General features: G+C 34.8%; 1 protein-coding gene across 11 annotated transcripts in view; it reads right to left on the reverse strand.

Moving 5' to 3' along the window:
* Positions 1–24,807, reverse strand: part of Tlk (Tousled-like kinase) — a 475,437-nt gene that overhangs the window by 373,183 nt on the left and 77,447 nt on the right. The window contains exon 1 of one of the 11 annotated variants that reach the window (XM_072536704.1): positions 10,246–10,285. The exons of the other annotated variants lie outside the window; for them this stretch is intronic. Within the exon in view, the coding sequence (XP_072392805.1) occupies positions 10,246–10,270 (25 nt within the window). The 5' untranslated portion in view covers positions 10,271–10,285. Of the gene's footprint in view, positions 1–10,245; positions 10,286–24,807 lie in introns of those variants that run through there. 11 annotated transcript variants of the gene reach the window in all.

Here is a 24,807-nt window from a genome sequence, read left to right on the forward strand (position 1 = left end):
CAAACTTCCACAAATTTCAAAATAACCGCCGGTCCATATACGTTGGGGGTTATTTTCATATTTAGTGAGGAAAGTTAATGGTCTCGAGTGAACGGTCCGGTAGATTTTATTACAAATTTGACAATTCGGTACTTTAAGGTTTTAGAATCACGAAAAGACATATATTTTTCTCTCATTGAATTATAACTCATACATGAATCTTGTGTACAACAACAACCCACTTGTCATTTTCCACGTTTATTTTCAGAATTATTGTTTACAGTTTAGTAGGTGCTTAAAATATTTTACAGTACTTTACAGAAAATTTTTTTTATGGTAAATGCAGGATTGCCTTACAGATACAGATAATAAGCCATTCTCTTCAATATAGTGCTTTCAGAATTCATGTAGAACTAATAATTTACGCATAATAACGTTGTAGATAAAAGCTTTCTGGGGAACTCGTAAAACTGTTAAAAAAGAATGTGGATAGTCGAGATATACGGGTTATTGTCAATCTGTACTGGAATCAAAAAGCAAAGGTTAGAATCGAAAATGTCGATACAAAAACTATAGAAATCAAAAGAGGTGTCAGACAGGGTTGCGTGCTGTCTACATTGTTATTAAATCTGTACTGCGAAGTTATTTTTAAGGAAGCAATATCAGAGGAACAACAGGGTATGTCAATAAACGGACAAATCTTGAACAACACAAGATTCGCAGATGACACCGCTGTTTTTGCAGACAGTCTAGAAGCACTGCAACGCTTAGTAAATAGATTACATCAAGTCAGTATAAAATATGGACTACAAATGAACGTTAAGAAAACCAAGTGCATGATTATTTCTAAGCAACATACAGTAGGTGGGCTAGATATCGAGGGAAAAAAAGTAGAAAGAGTGAATAACTACAAATATTTCTGAACCTGGGTAAATGAAAACAATGACCAAGGTACAGAAATAAGGACACGCATTGAAATTGCAAGACAAGCATTTATAAAAATGAAAACAATGTCCTTCCTCTGGAGCTGAGAATAAGAGCCTTAAGATGCTACGTGTTCTCCACTTTGTTATATGGAATGGAAAGCTGGACACTAAAAGTGGATAATATTATGAAGTTGGAATCATTTGAGATGTGGTGCTATAGAAGGATTTTGAAAATACCATGGACCCAACGATTTACAAATGCAGAAGTATTAAGAAGGCTACAAAAGGATTGCGAGGTCATAAAGCACATCAAAACAAGAAAGCTAGAATATTTAGGCCACATTACCACAGGAGCAAAATACGAGATATTAAGACTCATAATGCAAGGTAAAATCAACGGTAAAAGATCCATAGGAAGACGAAGAATTTCCTGGCTAAGAAATCTAAGAGAGTGGTATAGTTGCAGCTCAGTAGATCTTTTTAGAGCAGCCGCCAATAAGGTACGGATAGCTGTGATGATAGCCATCCTCCGATAGGAGAAGGAACTACAAGAAGAAGAAGCCGATTATTGACATCGAAGGCATTTGCAAATGTACGAAGAGGTTTTCAAAATATACTGTATTATTGTGTGGAGGTCACAGGAGGTCATTTCAAACATTTAATTGGTTAATTTGATGAAATTTTATGTTGTTTGTTATTACTGGGTTCAACCAATAAATTAGTTAAATCCAAAATTATCTTAGTTATTCCCAAAAAATAAAAAAAAATAGAGTGTCGTGTAGAGAAAAATAATACCATAATACGTTTCAAATGATGTGCCACTTGACCACACTTGTTATTTAAAAAAAACTGGGGGTTGATGCGGGGTAGAAGGGGGTTGCATTTGAGGGCATGAATTTTGCATGAAAATTCGTTCCCTTCCCAATACAAACTGACGTGTTTTCTTGGTTTCTGAGTTTCTGGGGGGGTCAAATTTTCGTTGGAACACACGGTAAGTGATATTATCAAGCAAAATTAAGTTTTTGTGCATTTTTAGAAAAGTTATTATTAATTTTCAAAAAATCGTCTTTTGAAGAAGGTTTTTACTGGTTTTTCCTCATGATTTTATATCAGTAACGGGAGAATTTTACTCAATCACTGCATGTGGTTGTCTTTAAAGACAAATTACTTGCTATGATTTTTTCTGAAGGGTATTCTTAAGTTAAAGTTGATTTCATGTAATCGAATGAACTATCTTAAAATAAAGTCATGCCAGGAACGCAACTCAACAGTATTGGCAATATCATTTTAACGTTGTCTGCTTTAAAATGTAATTGGGATATAATGGGATAGTGAAGCGCAATATACAGCCACTCCTATTCAAATGTCAACCTCACCTGCTAGTATGATGATCTAGATCATGGTCTTCTGGTACATCCTGCTAGATAACTAACGAGCTCTAAATCCACCATTTACTGGCCAACGGCTTAGGGCGGATGAGCTAGTAAGTGGAAGGACACTCTGTTGTCCTGAGACTGAGAAATTGTTCTTGAAGGCGGAGGAACCAAGAAAGTGGTCAACGGAATCAGAATGCAGAAGGCAACGAGAAACCACTGTATTAAAGGTCCCTGATGACATCGTATAAATTATAATGGCTATCACTATTTGCGCAAGAGACATTATTGATTACGGTAATCGGAGACCAAAATCCGGCTGGGGAGGACAACCATCAGAACGCAAGGCCTCCTCGGTCGTCAACATGCGAAATCCTTGCACAAAAAATAAAAAAAAAATACTCAACCTTCTCAGATAAAAATAGCTACCTGGAATGCAAGAAGTATGTATCAGCCTGGAAAATTACATAATGTTATTAAAGAGAAAGAGAGGCTAAATTATAGGTATACTTGGGGTTAGCGATGTACAATGGTCAGGTAATGGAGAGATATCAATAAATAACTACAGTATTTATTACACTGGAGGAGACAAAACTTATCATCGATACGGAGTAGCTTTCATCATAAGCAATACTATTGGAAAATCAGTGCTAGGTGTGATTCAAATCTTAGAAAGAATAATGATTCTATATATAATAAAAAGACCACAAAATATAGATCACCTATTGACAATCAATGGTAACGTGATAGAACAAGTAGAAAAATATCAGTACTTGGGAACTTTGATTAATGAAACCAATTATCATACTGCAGAAATAAACAGGCGAATAGAGATTGCCAAATCAGCATTTATACGAATGAAGCCACTCCTAACGTGCAAAAATCTAAATCTGGAGATCAGACTACGTATCATTCGCTGTTATATATTTTCAATATTGTTATATGGAGCTGAGACTTGGACATTAAAAAAATGCAATTTAAAAAGAATCGAGTCTTTCGAACTCTGGTTATACCACACAGTATTAAAAATATGGACTAGGATTACAAATAAAGAAGTACTGGAGAGGGTTGGTAAAGAAACAGAACTAATCACCACTATACAAACCAGAAAACTGGAATACCTAGGTGATGAGGGGACCAAAATATGAAATTTTGAGATAACACAGGGAAATATTCAAGGAAGAAGATCTGTTGGCCGAAGGCAGAACTCATGGTTGAAGAATCTACGTGATTGGTATCAATGTAGATCGATTGATTTGTTTGGAGCAGCAAGTTCAAAAATAAAAATAGCCATTATGATTGCCAACCTCCGTAGGGAGACGGCACTCTAAGAAGAAGCTTTTAAATGTGTCTGAACTTTCAATATGAATAAGTCAGATAAAATTAATTTATTAAAAGAATTTTTCCCCAAGTAACAAAAACCAAAATTTGTTTATTTTATTAATGTTTTGTATTTTAAGAACGATTTCCGAAGTGGAAATCAAAAATAAACTTATTTTTAACTTAAAAGGGGGCTTATTCGTAACGAAAATAGTAATTACAAATATCAAACTTAAGAGTATCATTTTCAAAAATAGTTACAATTCTATTAATCATTGAAAAAATTGTATGGATACAAAATAGATCCATCGTACACTGTATCATATCAATTATTTCTCGATGGATACGTCTATAAACACTCTGTCTATCTTTCAATTTATTACGGCGCAAAAAACTGTCGTATTTACAAGCGTTCTCCCTTATTCACCCCTCGTTGACGATGTGCTGCGTAGATCAATCCCTAGGGAGCTTATCGTTTTAGATTTTGCGTTTTACGTCTAATTAAATACGTATTCCAGATACGAGGGACCGCTCAAATATATAAAAAATCAAGGTAGTTGGTTAAATTTTTAATTTTATTAAATTGAGCTTTCAGTTTTTATTAAAATATTTTGAATAAAATATCATCGGATATTATTCAAACACGAATATGGCATTCTTGGAGGTCCACTCTTCCCCACTATTTTCCCGTCCAAGAGACGTGAGACCTTACATGATGAAGGGACTGTTCACAAGGCTGAGTGCAAGGATGGAACTGGATCGTGTTAAAAGTTATATTTTCGCAGATGAAGATAAACTTTACTAAAAAGTAGTCAAGAAAATCGCGGTGGAGCTCAACAGGAATCGAAAAAGTTCCAGCGAGAGAACATGAGTGGCGTAGCGAGTACCTATTGCAGTAAATCCTCGACCTAAAATAGGCTCGACATCAGGCGCTATAACAAAAATATATCGGTACCTTTGAAGAAGACTAAAAAAAAAAGTGAAAACTGGACAGATTTTAAATATTCTATATTTTTTGTGTGATAAAGTCTGATAAAGTGTGATAAAGTGTTGTTGTTAATAAGATAGATAAATAAGAAAAGTTGGTTCGACAAATTGCACAACAATGTCAAATTTTGAGATATGCGGTCCTTTCTCAAACACACAATAAGATAAAATACTTTCTGTGAAGAATAATGCATTATTTGGAATTGTGTCAGTCTTGTAAAGAAGTTGAGGTGATGTTTAAAATGAGTTGTAGTATTCTTTTGAGTTACGTCAGTATTTTAGAAAATTATTATATCTTTCTGAATTTTTATACCAAAGTGGGACAGTCTTACCGTGATTGACGTCTACTCATTTCGCATTCATCACACATTATTATGCACGCAATAAGCCTTAGCAAGAAGTTAAGATTTTAAATTAAGTACTTTGTTAAACACAAAATTTGTAAAAATAAGTGTTTTTTGTAACCGTGATCAAACCAAATAAAATTATTTTAAACCTCAAAATCTACAATTTACTTCAACATCGAATTAGTAACTGTTTCGACAAAGATTGGTAAATCGGAGTCTTTCATAGTCAGCTATTTTAGAATCTTGGCTTTCGTCTTATGTTAAAGTAAAGAGACATCCACAACACAATTAAAATATGAAAATTTAGAAAAAAATTGTTTTGGTTGTTGTTTTGTTTACTTAGAGTAGTTCCCATTTGACCTGGTATCATAAACGTCCGACCGGATATTGGTTTCGTAATTGAAATATGGTATTTGTGGTTTTATCAGCCAAACAACTTATTTTGTTTCATATATGCATACTAGTATGTAAACAAGTATTCACCAAGATAAACTAAACATTTTATTTGTTGTTGTCGAGGAAATAAACCAGATCATCTATTTGAAATATTTTTGTTGTGAGAATATTAAATAAATTGTATATAGTGTAAAAATAATTTAATTTAGTACTGCAGGTTTCGAAAAATTGTTGGCTAATATTTACGGAAAATATAATAGTTGTAGGCACTGATGAAAATTACTTTGGTCCAATAAAATATTTATCAAGATCACATCACTTTTCAGGTGTTTATCTCTTACTCTTTCAATTTTTGATGGGAAAGTGATTTTCTAAGGCAAAGTTTTTGATATAGTGATTGAGAGGAACATATGAATGAGAGGTTGTCTGGATGAGATTCCACGCCATCTACTAATAGATGGAGAGAAATACTCATAAATTATATTTGTCAAAATATATACATCAGCGCCCCAATACGTAAAACCAATTTTTTGAAGTTATACTTCTATACGCACGGTCGGCGTTGGAAATTTGCACGGGAGTGTATCTGTGAAACCATTACATATGTAAGATAATGAGTAAGAGAGAGACATAAGATATATATTCAAAAGAACTAATTGAAATTGTCAGCACATGCGTTCTGGCTAAAACAGAACCTCACATTTAAACTTTCTAACAATCAAAAATTTAGTTATTGCCGACAATTCAAAGAATTACCTCCTTTTAAATGTAGTTACATTGGGTTTTTCGATTAATCTTGGGTAAACCTTTACGTTTTAAGTTCAAAGCTACCATACATTTCCAACGTTAAAAAAACTGTTTTTTACACATAGTAACAAAAAACACCATTATGTTGTTACTAGCAAAGTTTTTTAATATTCTAACTCTACAATTCTAAATTACGGTAAGATCAATAATGTTTTTAATAGATAATATATGGTAGCTAATTATAATTTATTCTCTTTCAGCCCTGAAGAAGCCAAATTAATTCTCTTTGACGAAAACGTTCGGCGAAACAATTGATACTCATTAGAGTATTTCTTGCAGATTATACTGCTACTTCAAAAGATCAACGTTGATTCGTACCAGGAAAAGGAAAGCGTGAGCAGATATTGAACAACAGATAGATAATAGAAAAAGCGATGGACCACAGTATACCAATGCTGCTAATTCGTACAGTACACAAAGGCTCTCGATTCAGTAAAATGGGATCCCCTCTGGCGTATAATGGAAAACATAGAAGTACTTAACCACCTAGTTAACCTAATAAGAAATCTGTATTATAAAAACTCAGCCAAAGTTAAAGTACACAGAATATATTCAAATGCGTTTAAAACAAAGAATTGAATTAAACAGAGTTTCATACCATCACCATTATTATACAACTTCTTTTCTAAATACATAGTGAGGAAAGTACTAGACGAATGTGATGAAGAAATTACTATATGAGGCACAAAAATCAGTACTCTGCGTACTACAGCACGCACCTACACCAAGTGGCGAAGTAGTCGACAGATTAGTATATTTAGGTTCTCTGATAACCAAAAATGGCGATATCTTCTCAAAAATCAAGCGTAAACTAGCAAAGGCCCGAACAGCAACAGCTAAATTCATTTAAATGGAAAGACCGAACAATAACAAGGAATACGAAGCTCAGGTTGGTAAATGCCCTTATTTTTTCCATTGCTACATACGCAGCTGAAACATGTGGCTCTCAAAAAATCGATAAAAGTAAGATCGAAGGATATTAAAAAAAGTAAACCGAGGGATTGATTTGGGGGAGGCCTGGAGGATGTCCAAAGTTGGATTACTTAAGGCTGAAGAAGAAGAAACCGAGCATACCTAAATGACTTCGGCCACATAGCCAAAAGAACGAGGACTATGGAACTATTGGTAGTAGAAGGAAAGGAAGAAGGTCGAAGACCAAGACGAAGATCTCCAATATGGCAGACCAAATGAAGACTATGGTCGGAAAATCCCTATATGGAGCTGTCCATCTGGCACAGAATCGCAGCCAATGAAGAGAGCAGGCTAAGAATATTTAAATGTTACCACACAAGGGCTCAAGGAATGAGGAGATTAGGAAACAAACTTTCAAAATTAAAAATATTTTTTTAATTTTCACCGTACACTACAAAGCGAAATAATATTCGCATTCCAATTTCTTCATTTTTTAAATCCCTGTAAACCTTATAGCCTCACAGAGATTGTCAATGTTATATGGTTGTGACAACGTAAAATTGAATGCTTTATAAGCAATTTTGATATATAATTAGTTAATAACGCAATACTTCAAAAATTGATAATTATCTTAAAAAATAGCCCACTAATGCAGCAATAGATAAAAATTATGTGAATTTGTATAGGCAACAAAAAAGATTAAGGATATACGTATTTTTTTATTTACAAGACTTGATTTACAAATCACGACGAATATTTATTGATTTCATACATCCCAATAAAATTAATGCAACCTTAACATTAAATTTAAAATCTTGTCAAAATTTGACCATCGTTGACCCATATTAGAAATGACAGCGCCATCGCTAATTCATGTGGCGTACAAAACCGAATCTATATAAAAAAATTACAAAATGTACCAAATATAAATCAGACGTACACCCGGAAAGAAAAGTACTATACGGTGACAGTCTGGGAATGGCTCGCGGCTAGACAAAACAGTGGAGATGGTCGTGCGGTCCACAAAACAAAAAAAATCCGAAGTTATATCAGGGGCGCCAGGTAAATTGGCCCACAGCCTTCCCTACGTTACTATTCCATAAACCACCAACTTACCAATAGGTTTACTACTAAAATACTAAGTAACAGTATACAATCTGAATAAATAAAAAAATAAATGAAATTGTCAGATTAGAATTTAGTCAATTTTAATAAATAGATTCCCAAGATAGTTGAAAATAAATACATATTACAATATTATTTAACTTTACCATAGGCTTAATAAAAAAATAATATAAAAATGCGGCTTCTACTTGCCTAACAAAAATTCATAAGTTATTTCTATTTAACAGAACAAAATGAAAGGTAAGACGTATCAAAAGTACCGGACGCTAAGGGGTGTGCGGTTCAATACCAACCAAAAAAAATAATTACCGCAAATAGGACACCACGTGAGCTCAAGTGCGTGCGCAGAAAATAATATAAAAAAAATAAATCTCAAATATATAACCCCCCCTTAGACGCAGTTTACAAAATTAAAATAGGTATGTGTAAATATTGAATTAATAAAATAAACCGCAAATTATCTTTAAAAAAAATCTGTAAAGTATTTGTAAATATGAAAATAAAAACTAACAGCAAATAATCTTTAAAAAAACTATTGTATTCCGCAAACCAAATTAGACGGCGCTTAAATCTTCCGTTGAAAATTAATTATCGATCCATACCTCGAATTTTCATATACTTCACCGCGTGGAATTCCAGTTATAGTTCAGCGTGTCTTCAATCCAAAATCCCATACGCTTGTCGCTGTACATAGACTTGTGTGACAATGTTGAAAAGTTAAAAATTACAGCCAGACGGAAAAATACGAAGAAGAAGAAGCAGAAAAAAAACAAACAAACCAACCAACCAACCCTGAAGCAAGAAAACATTAATTACCATCTGTGTCTAAAATAATTATTTGGAAATAAATATATTGATTTTAACACTTTGTTTATCTGCCTTTTGGCGATAATGGAGCAATACAAAAAAAAAACTTGTCTCCGAACTTGAATGTATGAAAACTGATAAAAATGTGAATAGCTTTTTAGAGATGGGATAAAAAAAATAACTACAACTTTTTAATTAATTAAAAACGAAATGTTCTAACACTCACCCTTCTTAGCCAGATTAGGGGTTTGAAATATCCCAAATTGGACCGAAGCGTAGCCGGCTATTTGGACTCGTGATTAAGGCTAATTTCTTGATCTAAATACGACTCCCGGTATTCACGTGTACTGTAGATCCGCTTTTTTTAGCGAAATTGTGGATATTCCAAAAAAAACCCTTCCACGAAGGCAGCAAATCCCCTTGAATATCCACACGGTTCGGACTAGTCCAGATCCCACATGGAACAGCAGCAAAAGCAAAAAAACAAAAATGCCGTTTTTAATCTAGCCCAACCTTTCAGTAACACTCTCAAACCTGGAATCACTTTCTTTCCGTCGTCTTTCCGAACACTTGACAACTTGACACACGGAGGTCACCGAATAGTACCGAGATTCAAAAATTTCAATTTTATGATCCCAATTCTTCCAAGATAACTCTAGAAAGAACGATCTAAATTAGTTTCTTCACAAAAAAGAGGACGTGTTCCCTTAACTTCAGCACAATTTGCCAGACATTACCCCTATTTGAAAATTACTAATTTTATTTTCGCCACCTTGCTTATAATATATTATAGGCAACCGCTCTTACACGTCCTGAATTATTTAAATTTTGATAAAATAGAGGTGGGACTTTTTACTTTAAATTTGGAACGTAACATTCAGTTTGAAAAGGTGTCTGGAAATAACTGACAAATGACACTCTCGCAAAAAGAACGAGGTTATGTTTGTAAATATTGGACTTAATTTATTGCGCAGAATAAACCTTCAAGTGAAGAAAAAACATATGAAGAAAATAAATACATAATATTAAAAGTAATGAGAAAAACTGAACATATAATGAAACAAAAATAAAATATTAAAGTTTAAAATATGATTTATAGTCCAATTCTTGCGTATATCCTATTTATTGATGCGAAATAACAGTATATATTTATTTAATAATGTGAAAAAACTTCGCAGCTCGTATTTTTTGATATTTGTCGCCATTTTATTATGTAACTACAGAATCTTAAAATTTGACAAGCTGCAAAGAATCGAATTCCCTTACCAGCAGCGGATCTAAGTACAGCCATGGCATACTACGTCGTGTTTGGAATTCTCTCTTCGTCCGTATCGCCCGAGTTCGAGACCGACAACAAGAAGGAAACGGAATTAACGTTGGCGGGAAAACGCAAACCCTCTAGCAGTCGGAGAGAAGTTAAGTATGTCCACAAAGCTCGCCAACTATGATCGAGGCTCATGCGGCGCGCAATTTTCACCCCGTTCCGTGAGACGGGCATTCGCACTCCACCTCTGTATCAGCGGAACTGAATTGTAGATAGAGAATGAGAGAATGGTTAGATTGGGCCCACACCGATATGTATACACACAAAGTTACGGCGCACTTCGATGTATATGTAGGGATGGATGTGGATGGGATAGATCTGATGATGCACTCACTCTCTTGCTGTGATCTAAACTTCTCTAATAAGCGATGTCCGCCATATTTACTAAAAATTCCTATTTCAAAAACGAACATAACATAGATTGAGCCAAAAAAATTTTAGAGGCAATTAGGTAATTCGTAAATTTAAGCAGACTATTTTAATGAGCTTATTGATCCAATAATTTTTTAAGTTAACGTTAATCTTCTTTGTCAATAAGGATGTTATCGTCTCTTGGTGAGTGTTGAATGCTGCTACGGAACACACTAGTTTACCCTCGTGGTAAAAAAACAACCCCTTGAATTGTATACTAGTTCGCTACCATAGTTTATGTATTTATCTACTGCGTTCTAGAAAATTCAAGCCAGCAAAATTATTGTGATATGTTTATTTTCTTTTTTAACAAGTTTAATCATCATCCAGCTTCAAAAGTCCACTGCTAAACATATACCACTTCCTCGTCTTGGTCTCCATTCCAATAACCTCTTTGTCCATTGCCCATCCGTTATTCCAGCTATGTGTCCTGCCCATCTCCCTTTTAGTTTGGCTATCCTTTCGATGACGTCAGTCACCTTGGTTCTCCTCCTGACCACTTCGTTTTTTATTTTGTCTCTTAGAGTTATTCGTAACATGGATCCCTCCATTCTTCTCTGCGTGACTCTTATTTTAGTAGCATAGGCTTTTGTTAAAGTAAGTGTTTCTGCTACGTATGTCAACACTAGGAGGACGCATTGATCAAATACTTTTCTCTTCAGGCATGTTGGCACCTCACTTTTAAAAGTTTCTTGTCAGTTTTCCATATGCTGCCCACCCAAAACCGAATAAAATAAAATAAAATACGACGATCGTATTTTAGGTCATGGATAGGTCATGTAATCAGACGAGAGGAAGATGCCATAGTCAGAAAAGTTTTTGACCGAAGAGGGCCGATCGAACAACGAAGAAGAGGAAGACCGAGACTTAGGTACCAAGACAACCTAGAAAATGATTTGAAGTCTATCGGAATTAGAGCATGGAGAAGAGTTGCCAGAGACAGGGGCGAATGGAGGATTGTTCTGAAGAAGGCTTTGGCTCATGGAGAGCTGTAACGCCACTGATGATGATGATGATGAAAATACGACGATCACAAAGGCAATAAGAAAAGACTTAAGAAACTACAAATCAGAAAAAACTAAACAAACAATAGAGTAAAATAAGGACATGAAAGTTTTGAGAAGAAGCGTGCAAAAGGGTAAAATAGAAATTAACTAAGAAACAGCTGGAGAAGAAACTACGACCATAGATGAAATATTAACAACAGTCGAAGAGTTCCACACAGAGCTATCTATATAAGTCAAAAAAAAAAGATAACAATACGCAACTTACAATTACAGTAAAAACTGGGGTATTAAACCAAGGATCAGTTAAGGATAATGTTCGATATAACAAAATTAGAAATCAACGACGAGCTGAAGAAAATGAAAAATAATCGAACCCCAGGCGAAGATGGAATAGTGTCAGAAGCATTAAAAACTAGAGGAAATTTTATTACTTGAAAAAATTTAACTATATTTCAATATCTGCCTCCACAACCCTAATAGAGAAAGTAGTAAAATACAATAAACCTCTAGTGCTAATACTTATCGATTTTCACGCAGCCTTTGACACAGTTGAGCTAAACAAAATACTACAGGCGCTTAAAGAATGCAGGCTAGGGTATAGGTATACAAAATTATTATACAATATATACCTACAGGCAGCAATGACTGTCAAATTACATAATAATAGTAATCTCATAAAAATAGAGCAGGGATTACACAAGGAGACCCAATGTCTCTAAACTGAAAATATAAAATTGTGTACCACGTGTTAGTCTATCAAAAACTTACCAAAAATCAATAATAATTAAACTCTTAATATGAGGCGTGATTTTGATGAACCAACTCCGACCCCTGTTAACTGTTGTTTATAATTTCTGTTTGAAAAAACTGTTCTCAAAACATTCACTAAACAAATTAAAAACTGGATAAACGTTCCGATTGAATGGACAGTACAGTAAGAACTTGATAAATAGTTATTTTCTGCTTGGTACACAAAAATCCCTCTGACGTTTGAAATGTATCCTACTTTTCCTGGAAATATCTCTCCCCACCGTAGATGGGCGATCATTTTCCCCAGCTTCGGGGAGCAGTACTAACCTGGATGTTTTCTCCAAGGCTCAGGAAAGGTCTGTACATCCAGCAATGCATTCATGTGTTCCAAAAGCCACCAGTTGTGTTCTTCATAGCCTCAGGTGGTATCTGATCCAGTCCGGAGGACCTGGGCGTCTTCAGTGAGCCCAATGCCTCGACAAGTTCATCCATGGTAAAGGGTACGGCCAGCTCAGCTCCCTCGTCCCTCCATACTCTATGTCATCTGCCGACCTTCTAGTATTAATGTAGTCACATGTCAGGTGCCAGTATCTAGCACTTAGTGGTAAGACAATTGAGCCACACGCTTTCCTTCCATTAAACTTAACCAAGAATTGCTGTGTTTTTAACAAAAAAAGAGAAGCTTCTTTACTGGTAGTTACTAGGGAATCTTTTCTAGTTCAATTTGGTCAATATATATATATATATATATATATATATATATATATATATATATATATATATATATATATATATATATATATATATATATATAAAACACATTTTACAAATGATTTGAATAATATCTAAAAACGTCTAAAATATCGATCACATCTTCGTTCTACCACTGTCTCCTTTTCCTTTCCATCCATCTATGCACACGTTGCTCACAGTGCTGAATCCAAGCGCTAGCGTTGTTTCCCTCTATTCCACAAACACTGGATTGTCGGTGGCCGATTCTATTGCATTAAATAACACTGTAATCGTAATATGGCTGCCATGGGATGAGTCGAAATTGAACATCGGGGAGTTGGCGACTAATTTTCGTTGATATCACAGACCCGAAGGTCTGTTATAATGAGACCGAGTGATGAAAATGATGATGTATTTGCACGTTTTTGGCGTAGAAACTGCTGGTGTTTTAGTTTAACTGGCCTGTAAATTTTCTACGATTATTTCTAGTTAAAGGAAAATCAAGTGTACGATCTCAATAAGAAGATATATGCCTATATTTAAAGTAATTCTAATTAATCTACAAGTCCATTAATGTATACTGTTTAAATGTATAAAAAAAATTTATTCAGTGTTTTTGTAAACGGATAAATTTTCATTTTACATTTCTTGTCGCGCAGTTAAAAAGAGAGAGGAACAGCAAATGCATGTGGCATAAACAAGAATGCTTAGATTGATAAGCAGAGTGACAAAAATGGATACAATTAAGAATGAGTATATTAGAAAGTATAAGGGTGGCACCATTTGATGCCAAAATGAGATAGCCTGGTTTGGTCATGTTCAAAGTCGAGACGCGAATCACCCAATACGACGTTTTGCTGATCTTCAGAATGATGATGATATCCTTAGTAAATAAAGGGTACATTATTTTCTGCATCTAGCTGATCTTCCTATTAACTACGATTTGATCGTTACAATATCTGAAGATGATAATAATACATACTGGTAAGCTTAATGCTGGGGTTTGTTTGTTTGTAATGAAGAAAACATTTTTCTTTTTTATAAAAACACCTATCGATCCTTTAAACTACATATTACAATTTGGTCAACTGATCAATGAGCATCAATGATCATCTGTAACCTAATGTACCGACGATTTACTAAAACTAAGAGCCTATCCCATGCGACATAAAATCTTACGTTCTAAACACTTAAACCAACTTGAAGGGTTTTGTCCTTTTGAGTCTTCTTTTTATTCCGTTTTGCGCTGGATTGTCCCAATATTCTCTCTGCTCTTAACCTGCTACTAGATTAGTTTATCCAAGGTCTACAAGCTCAGGTCACAATCATATAGCAATCTGCTGATACATAAGGAATCGTCTTCTTTGTGATTTAACATTCCTTAAAGCCTGCCGAGACCATAAAGTCATTTCCAAATTGCTAAAACTCAAACACCATACTTCTTCTTCTTCTATGTCAGAAATTCTTAGAAAGACCAGCTTTGCGCTTCTCCGTAAAGCTAGTGATTCCACTAGATGAAAACTAGATGTCATCTACTCATTCTTTTAATGTATTCATCAATGCAATCGCCAAACAAATTCCAAAAACCACAACGTTGAAACCCACTACAGTGGTTCATAACTTTTCTTATACCCCTATTTCGACCATTGCCACTCAAGCTTTAGTAAAAGGTTTCAATTACGCTGTTACCCCAAGTCACATTCCAATTGAGACAATCATTTGTCGAACTGAAGAAGTCATCTCCACTTTACCTTCCGAAGATGCTGAAATAACTAGACAAGACATCCCTAGAGTTCTTAGAAACTCAAAGCCTCCTACTCCGAACATTAGCCAATCCGAGAAAACAGCCCGGAAAGAACTTCAGTCAAATCCAAATCTAGTCATTCTTCCCACCGATAAAGGAAACGCCACCGTCATCCTAAACACTTCTTCTTACATTAATAAACTCTCAAATCTCATTAATACTCCAGAATACAGACCAATTCCTAATAATCCAACAAACTATCTGGAAAAAACAACAAAAGCCATCAATAAAACCTCTCTTCCTGTTGACATTAGACGTATTCTAGTAGGTTCAAGTTCTATTTGAAGCCGTATGTCGTGATTGGTAGTATACACTGATCGAATGTTTTTTTTCTTCAGGTGGAGTAGTATCTTCGATTTGAATATAACTGTATTTTTACCAAAAGATGCCAGTTTCATCTTCTGTTGATTTCTGGGAGCAAGAAGCCAGTGTTATGTATTAAGCCAACTGGATTGCTGCTTTCAGGTTGCTTTTAAGTTCCTGTTGTTCTGAAGGCTTATTAGCAATCAAAACGATGTCGTCTGCAAATTTTAGATGGTTGCGGTATTATCCATCAATCGATAAGCCTTTGCTCGTAGTTCGCAGTTCGTAAATATGTCCGCAAAGATTTTCCAGGTTTTTTGCCAGCGTATTTAAGCAGTTCCACTGTCATGCCATCTATTCCAGCTGGTTTACCACATTTCATTTTTGTAATTATCGATTTTATTTCTTCCGGAAGGAATTCTGGTACATCTTCTTGGTTACTGATTGCTTTTTTAAATGTTTCAGGGGCTTTGTATAGTTCGCTGTAGAATTAAGTTACTTGTATTATTTTATTTCTGTCTGTAATTCTGGTGTTTTTGTTTTTTAGAGCAAGATTTGTTCTTCTCAATTATTAATGCTTTTCTTGTCTTCTTATTTTACAACTACTCATTGCACTGCACAGCTTTTCTTTCAAAGTTACAGCATTAAAGCTAAGAACGACATATATCTAAAAAGTTTAATGTTCGGAAAAGTTCTAACAAATTCCGCAGTTAAAAATAAATGTCTAGTTTATCTTATAGAAGACATTTTGTTAGAAATCTGTTAGAAACTTCTCTGCATTTCGCACATTAACTACAAAATTTCATATAACGTAAGAAAAAAGTAATCACTTAATAGTGTCTCAGAAAAACTGTTGCCATTATTTTTTATTCTATAATTGGTATAGGGTTTCACGTCTGCCCAATGAATGCCCAGATAAACAACATTTCAATTAAAATATCACCTATTTAAGATGCGTTTATTATTTAAATTATAATGGTTAAGGTGGTCTACAAAAAACTTAAATAGATCATGAACACTTGCATGCCTTTGGTTGTGGTTTAGAACGAAATATGGTTGATTTGCTTTCTTATGCTTTTTGAAATATAGAATGCCCAGTTATTTTGCATGCCACAATGCACAAATAAACTGGTCAAATGTTTTACTTTATTAGAAATATTAATTAGTCCTAAGCGACCACAGAAAATAGTGAAGCACCAAGCCTTTCGATTCGTATTAAGTATACCGCCAACCATGACGATGTGAGATTTGTGATTCTGTAAGCTTTTATCCAATTTTTAAATGGTAGAGCCCCGACTTAATGTATTCAGAATTTTTTTTTCCTACTCCAGGGACCTGATCAGAGTCAATAGCTCGAATCTAGTCCTTAAGAGGTTGTAGCACAAATTTTTGCGTATACATTTGCAAAGCATCATGATTTTTTTTTCTTAAAACCTCACCAATAAATTTTATTGCACGCTGTTTCTATAGATCCTCAATTAGGAAACTATCATGACGAAATTTACGAAACCTAAATTTATTGCATAAACACCTCTGTTGTCTTACTTTTGAACTTTAAATATACCATTTATGAAATGGGACAGCTAAAGTTCTTCTGGTTTTTTTCTCATAAATTTTTTTCTCTCAATATGTGGTCATACCCTTTTACAATAAATACTGAAAACTGAAACGATTTAGTAATAAACATTTTTTTGAAAAAGTGAACAAATTGGCATTTGGTAAATTGTTAGGACCGAATTTATAACAAATTTCGTTAAACTACTACTACTACTACTTGTCGGTTTGTAACGTTCTCCGCCGTTTTCCGACTTCCAATCGCCACTTAGACCGGTTGTTCCATAGATCTTCTTCTATGGCCCTCTCTCTCAGTTCTTTATTTATTCCTTCGCTCCAACTTTTTCTCGGTCTACCTCGTTTTCTCTTTCCTTCTGGTTGCCACTTTAGTATTTCTTTTGGCATTCGTTGTTCGTCCATTCTTTGTATGTGTCCGAACCAGATAAGTTGTTTTGTTGTTAGGTCATCTGTGATTGTTCGTTTGATTCCCATTATTTCTCTAATGCGTTCGTTGGTAATCCTTTCTCTTCTAGATCTTCGTGCGGCTCTTCTCCAAAAATCCATTTCCGCCGCTTTCAGCGTTGACAGTGTTCTTTCTTTCAGTGGCCACACCTCACAGCTGTATAAAGTAATACTTTTTACTATAGTCTCATATATCCTCTTTTTATTTTCTTTGCTGATGGATTGGTCCCATAAAATGGTGTTTAACATTGTGATGGCTTTTCTCCCTGACGTATTTCTCTCTCTTATGGCTTTGTCTAACGTTCCATCTTGTGAAATAGTGATACCTAGGTATTTGTAGTCACAGCAGTGCTTTCGTTAAAAACAATTGCAAAATAAGCATTTGATGTTGCTTTTCCAAGTATAACTCAGCTTTCATATGTGCGATTAACTATACTTGAATCGTTCCATTAGACCCTATGCCCATTTTCCCATGCGTGCCTTGTACCAAGATCAAAGTTATACAAGTGTATGCCACAACAACACATCAGGAAGAGGTAGTTGAAATGTTCTACGAAGATTTGATAACAGCATTAGAAGAAAATAATACAAAGTATACCATCATTATGGGAGATTTCAACGCATGATACTGAAAAAGAAGAAAATACTGTAACTAAAATAGGGATGCATGGTTATGGCACACGAAATGAAAGAGGAGAAAAATTCTTAGACCAACAAAATTTATATGTAATGAACACACACTGCCAGAAACCAGCAAACCGAAAATGGACGTGGATATCTCCCTATAAAAAGATATAACTGTTGATTAATCGATTCACAAGTGGCAGCGACCATCGCCTTTTAAGAGCAAGGATTCTTGTTAAACAGACAAAAACCAGTAGAAATAGGCCACATAATTATTGTAATCAGATAGATCAAACTAAAATGCGACGAAAGGGAGATGAGTACAGAGAAGTCTTAAGAAAAGAATTTGTACAACAATATCAACAAGAATATTCCGACATAACACAATTAATAAAGGAATGCAACGAAAGCTCTTGAAAGCAGGAGTGACTGTTGCAAAGAAAACGAAAAATAAAGAAGGCAGAATAAGCGATGGAACAAAACGGTTGATGGAAAAGAGACGCGAATTTCTAAGCGAAGAAAAACGAAACACAGATGGTTTCAAAGAATTGAAAAAACAAATAAAGAACGGAGTAAAGGAAGATTTAAGGATCTATAACGAAAATAAGGTAGAAAAAATAATAGAAAAGAACCGAGGCCTGAAATGCTTAAGATCAAACTTAACTTAACTTAAGGAAAGCCTATAATAATCTCATTAAAGGATAAAGATGGAAAAGAACGAAATCCTAAAAGTTACTCAAACATTTTACCGTGATTTATATTCCCCAAACAAGAACCCAAATAACACTGCAAAGGAAGATCTTAAGAGAAAGATAACGAATGTCAACTCAGAAATACTCCCTAACATAGAATCCTTTGAAATACAACAAGCTATAGCACAACTAAAGAACGATAAGGCTCCGGGCCCAGATGAAATACTTGTAGAAATATTGAAGGAGGGGAGTGAAATTATTCTCGAAGAATTGAAAAAATTTTTTCAACGAATGTCTTCATAGAGGAGAAGTTCCAGATGATTGGAATGAATGTTTGACAATACTTCTCTTCAAAAAAGGAGACAGGAGAGACCAGAAGAACTATAGGCCAATCTCCCTGCTGTGCCAAATGTACAAACTGTTTATGAGAGTAATAACTAACACGTTAACGTCGAACTCGATAGCTATCAATCAGTAGAGCAGACAGGATTCCGAAAGGGTTACAGTACAGCGGATCATCTTCTTACAGTCAGAACGCTACTAGAGAAAGCCAATGAATATCACTTAAACTTATACATTGGCTTCGTTGATTATGAAAATGCATTCGACTGCATAGAACTTTGAGCAATAGAGAGAGCTATGAACAACTGCAAGATAGACTCCCGATCCAGAATGCTCATACATAATATTTACAAAAAAAGCTACAATGAAAATACAAATATATGCGAAAACCAAAGATATACCAATCAAAAGAGGAGTTCGACAGGGAGATGTTATCTCACCAAAGCTATTCGACTGGAAGACGTGTTCAAAGACATTAACTGGGCAGATAAATAAATGTTAATGGAAGAAAACGGAGTCATTTGAGATACGCTGATGACATTGTAATATTCGCTACAAGGTTCGAAGAACTACAGACCATGATGACGCAACTATTTCAAGCTTCAGAAAAAGTAGGTCTTAAGATGAACTTGGAAAAAACAAAAATAATGACAAATACACCGAACATTAGAGAAATAACGTTGAACGACATAAATTTAGAAACAGTAAGCAAATACATCTACCTGAGACAGATAATGAAAGTTAACAAAGAAAATCAAACTGCCGAAATTACCAGAAGAATAAGGTTAGCGTGGGCAGGATTTGAAAAACTGGTTTTGATCTTGAAAAGCACTAAAATAGAACAATATGTGAAAACCAGAATTTACGATCAGTGTATCCTCCCTATAAACACGTATGGTTCACAGACGTGGACACTCACCAAGTCTAATATGGATAAAATAGTAAAAGCACAAAGAGCGATGAAAAGATCAATGCTCGGGATGAGACTTATAGACAAAAAAAACAAACAAATGGATTAGAAGCAAAACCAAATGCCAAATTAAAATGGAGCTTCGCAGGACACAATGCCCGACTAAAGGATAAAAGATGAACCACGAAATATAACAATGGAGACCATGGTGTTAGGAAAGAGAAGCAGAGGAAGACCACAAATGAGATGGGCTGATGACATTAAGAAGATAGGACACAACTGGAAGCAAGTGGCACAAAATAGAAAACACTGAATTGATTTGGGGAAGGCCTATGTCCCAAAGTTGGATTACTTAAGGCTGAAAAAGAAAAAGAAGTTTATATTTTAAAGATCTATCAAATGCTCTATTTTGAATATAAGATTGATGTTCACTTATTCTAGCATTTAATATTCTTGATGTTTCACCTGAATAAAACCGATCGCATTCACAAGGTATTTTATAAATACAATTCTTTGTTCTTTCTTGTTCATTGTTAAGTTTAGCTGTAGATAAAACAGACCTCAATGAGTTCTTTGTTTTTTTTTCTCAACGAAACGTCAAATAAACTTATTTTAAAGTAATATTTTGGCTTATTACATACAACATAAAATAGTAAAATGGCGTTACATCCTTAAAAAAATGGCGTTATATATTTATAGAGATCTGTAAAACACCGACACCGTGTCTTTCCCAATCTTGACCTCTTTCCCACGAAATAAAGCGATAAAGCCCAAACGGCGTGACATAGAGTAAAGCATAAGAAAAGAACCGCGAGTTTTTCCATCTCTCGAAAAATCGATAGCCAACAAAAATATACTGCGACACATCCAAAGCATAGGGCGTGTCCCTTTTCACCCAAAAGAAGAAAAAAGATTACAAAAATTCCGTTTCCGTGTGCCACAAGACAACGGTTAAACGGTCCAGAATTTTTTTTACGATGTACACGTGCCTTCAGAAAAATGATAACGCAAAAGTGATATCCACACAAAACGCGCATATCAAACAACATGACCTAATCCGAGCAAGACTTCTGCTGATCGATTCCCCAGGTGCATGCATAGTAGATGGGAAAAGGCTCTCCTCCCGACCCCGCGGCAGTCCATCTCTTTCGGGGACGTTTAGAGGGGGCGGGAGACGAGCATCCCCTATTCCCGTCGCCCCAACCACCCCCATGGTCCCACTCTCACGCTTCCGCAGCTTCTCTTATTGACCCGAAAGCCCGCCGTTAATGGATTCCTCCGATAGGATGCAACAAAGCGACAGAATACCCGTTCATGGCGGAAAAATCAAAACTACTACCTTTTGCGGTTCCCACGAAGCCCTGTCCCGCCCTGAACTCGCTCCATATTACAAAAGTTTCTATAAAAATGTATGCCATAGGAAACAATACTGTACGATCCCCATAAAAATTACTTTATTAAAATTAAAAAATATCGCATATACAATCAAAATAATTGATGTAAAATATACAAGGCTGAGAAGTTCTATGTAAATTTAAAATTATGGAAATCTCAAACTTGAGTAAAGAGCATTTAAGACTAACAGACTATTCTATAAACTTTGAAAATTTTTAAGCTATTTTAGGAGACAATATAGGATAAAAGAAGAAAATAATATCATAAGTCAGCCCTCGGATCCAATGTCATACATCTGAAATATTGATAAAACTTATAAGATTTTGGACATTTTTATAACACAATTTACTTGGGAATTACCCAATACTTCAGTTGAAAATACGTTTATTTCGACGTTTCGATTTCCACTTCGAAAATCGTTATATATATATATATATATATATATATATATATATATATATATATATATATATATATATATATATATATATATATATATATACAAGTTGCACTCAGATGCGAAAAAAAGCAACGGAGAAAATTTTGGCAAATCCAAAGTATTTCAGTATTTTTTATTTTTAGTCCTGTTTTGACGATTTTTTTAGCACACTGTGTAAATATTTATAAACTTTAATTTAGTATAGTGAGTTTTTTAATAAAATTATACGGGGTTAATCGAAAGGTGGTTTTTTATCCTAACTTTGAAACATCCTGTGGAATAATTCCGTTAGCGGATTTTTGTAAAACCTTGTTTCATGTGAAAATATGGATTTTTCGACTTTTCCTATTATTACCATTATCTTTTGTATTAATTTGTAATACGACGATGGGGATTTGGTGACTGATATCGAAGGAATTGTCATGTCGACATCCCAGAAGCACTCTATTTAAATAATGATTAAAAGCAACGAGATTATCTTGGTTTTAATGAACAATGATAACAATAATAAAACATAAAAAAAAAAACAACTTAAATGTAACTTAACCTAAGTACGCAAATAACAAAGAAAAACTACTAAAAATAACTTAATACTTTGTATTGCCTCCCTAGCCTCTATAACCGCCTGTACATGTCGGCTCATGCTGTCTATGAGGTTGCGAATATCATCTTGATGGATTTTTTGCCATTTCTACATTATAATATTTCTACCAAGCGCGTCCCAAACGTGCTCTATTGGGTTCAGATCTGGCGAACGCGCTGGGCAGTTAATTTTATTAATACCAACTTCCTCTAAATTTTGCGTGACACACAGTGCAGAGTGGGGTCGCGCATTATCTTGCATTAATAGAATATCATCGCCGATATATATTACGAAAATTACCTCAACATACCGGTGTGCAGACAACGAACCCTAAATAAATACCAATTCAGTGTGCGCCTCTCGGAATATTCTTGCCCATACCATCACCGAATCCCCTCCATGGCTAACTCAGGGACTGAAAGCAAATCTCCGCAAATCTCTCTCAAAATTTGTGCCCAGTTGCTGGTCTGCAACTTTGCAAACCAAATTCATGTAATTTTCGACGAACTGTAATTACACTTACATTATTGCCTCGAACCTCTTGAAGCTGATTTCTTGTTTGCACCGCTGTTAAATGACGACCCCACAAAGCGTTGACTCGTATAAAACGATCATCTATAGCGGTAGTTTTGCGCTTCCTGTCACTTCCCGCTTTACGCTTGTTTGTTCCAGTTCGTAAAAAACGTTCCACTACCCTTTCGATGGTAGAGCGATGAGTGTGTAGTACTCTAGCCACATATTCATAATTTCGCCCATCTTCAACCAAAGCAACGGCTTTCGCACAATCTTCGACACTAAGAACCATGATAAATCATAGGTAAACACAATGTAAGTGTCAATATGACAATGATAACAGTCACCCAAGCCATCTCGTCGTATTTCAAATTAACTCGAAAATAATCATAATTAAAAAAGTCATAAATTGTGGGTGGCAAGTTCATTCGGCTCTAAAAAATGAACCAAGGCAAATTTTTCCATGAAACAAAAAATACAATGCTTAGGAGACATGGTTGCAACCGAAAACTAAGGTTTTATGAAAATTCGCGAACGAAATTATTCCACAGGATGTTTCAAAGTTAGGATAATAAAACCACGTTTTAATTAACCCCGTACAATCAAGTCAAATATAAAATTTTATCAATAAACTGACTATACCAAATTAAAATTTATAAATGTATACAGTGTGCTAAAATCATCAAAATAGGGCTACAATTAAAAAATTGAAATATTTTGAATTTGACCAAAATTTTCTCCGTTACGTTTTGAACAATATGAACCAGATAAACAGTGTGACACATCACACTGCTTATCCGGTAGGATAACTAAGCCACCTAGAAAATAAAAATCTGAACTACCAACTGACATTTGAATCTACTGTGTCAATCATATTTTGTTCTTGAAACGGTACGTTTCATCAGACGACTTTACGCAAAAGTTCAGCGATTCTTCAAAAGTGATTTATTTGTTATGAAAGTTGTACAACAGACTAAAATATCATTTTGTTTACGTCCTAGCCTTACAAGGAGTAAGTCCGAAAAAAAAAACTGGCAAAATCACTAGTACAATTCTTAACTCTTGATTGGAACTTGCTGGCTTATTTATCATTTGAAAACTACAAATTTACACTAACTGACGCTAGTGTTAATATACGAACCGATATAATTGTCTTAAGGTTTAATAAAACTAATTTATAGATGCGGGCCTGCGTAGCGCAAGCGGTAGGATTCTTGCCTCGCATGCCGGTGGTCCGGAGTTCGAATCCTACCGCCGGCAAGAACAACTAGACATTTTTAAAAATGTCTATAGGCCCCAGGTCGACTCAGCCTGAATAAAATGAGTACCTTGGGTAAAACCAGGGGTAATAATAGGCGGTTGAAGCGTAGCACTGGCCATGTTACCTTCCTTGTATACCGTAGGCCCTGGATATAGCAGACTACTCTGCTATACTCCCAAAGCCGCGAAGCGGTATAAAACGGGAGACTATTATTATTATTATTATTTATAGATGCACTATAGAAAATATATCTAATAGCCTTTTGACTATAAAATCGTTTAAATTGAGATTCTAATCAAACTTAGGTTGATTAGGTAATTTTAATCAGTCACTTACTTACTGTTGAATAAGATCATGTTTAAAAATATTAATAAAATAAATAAACAAATTGCATTGTAAATTTGTAAAATTGTTTTCACCTGCAGTGAAAATAAATTCAATATTCAACATTCAAGTTGCTAAAATAAATTGTATTCAATCGAATTTAAAGATTAAAACCATAGAATAATAAGGATAATTTATTAAAACTATCTATCCCAACGTATCGACTTCCCCCTATAAAAAGACCGCCCAAATTCGCCGACCAGAGTAAATTTCACTCCGACACTCTACACACAGTAGAATCCACACTTGTAATCACTCCAAGCCAACATTGATCTTTCCTACTGCTGAAATCTCGTTTCATTCTACTCCACGCTTGACGTTGCTTACTCACTCTCGAC

Source organism: Diabrotica undecimpunctata, chromosome 7, assembly GCF_040954645.1.
Source record: "Diabrotica undecimpunctata isolate CICGRU chromosome 7, icDiaUnde3, whole genome shotgun sequence".
Classification (NCBI taxonomy): Eukaryota; Metazoa; Arthropoda; class Insecta; order Coleoptera; family Chrysomelidae; genus Diabrotica; species Diabrotica undecimpunctata.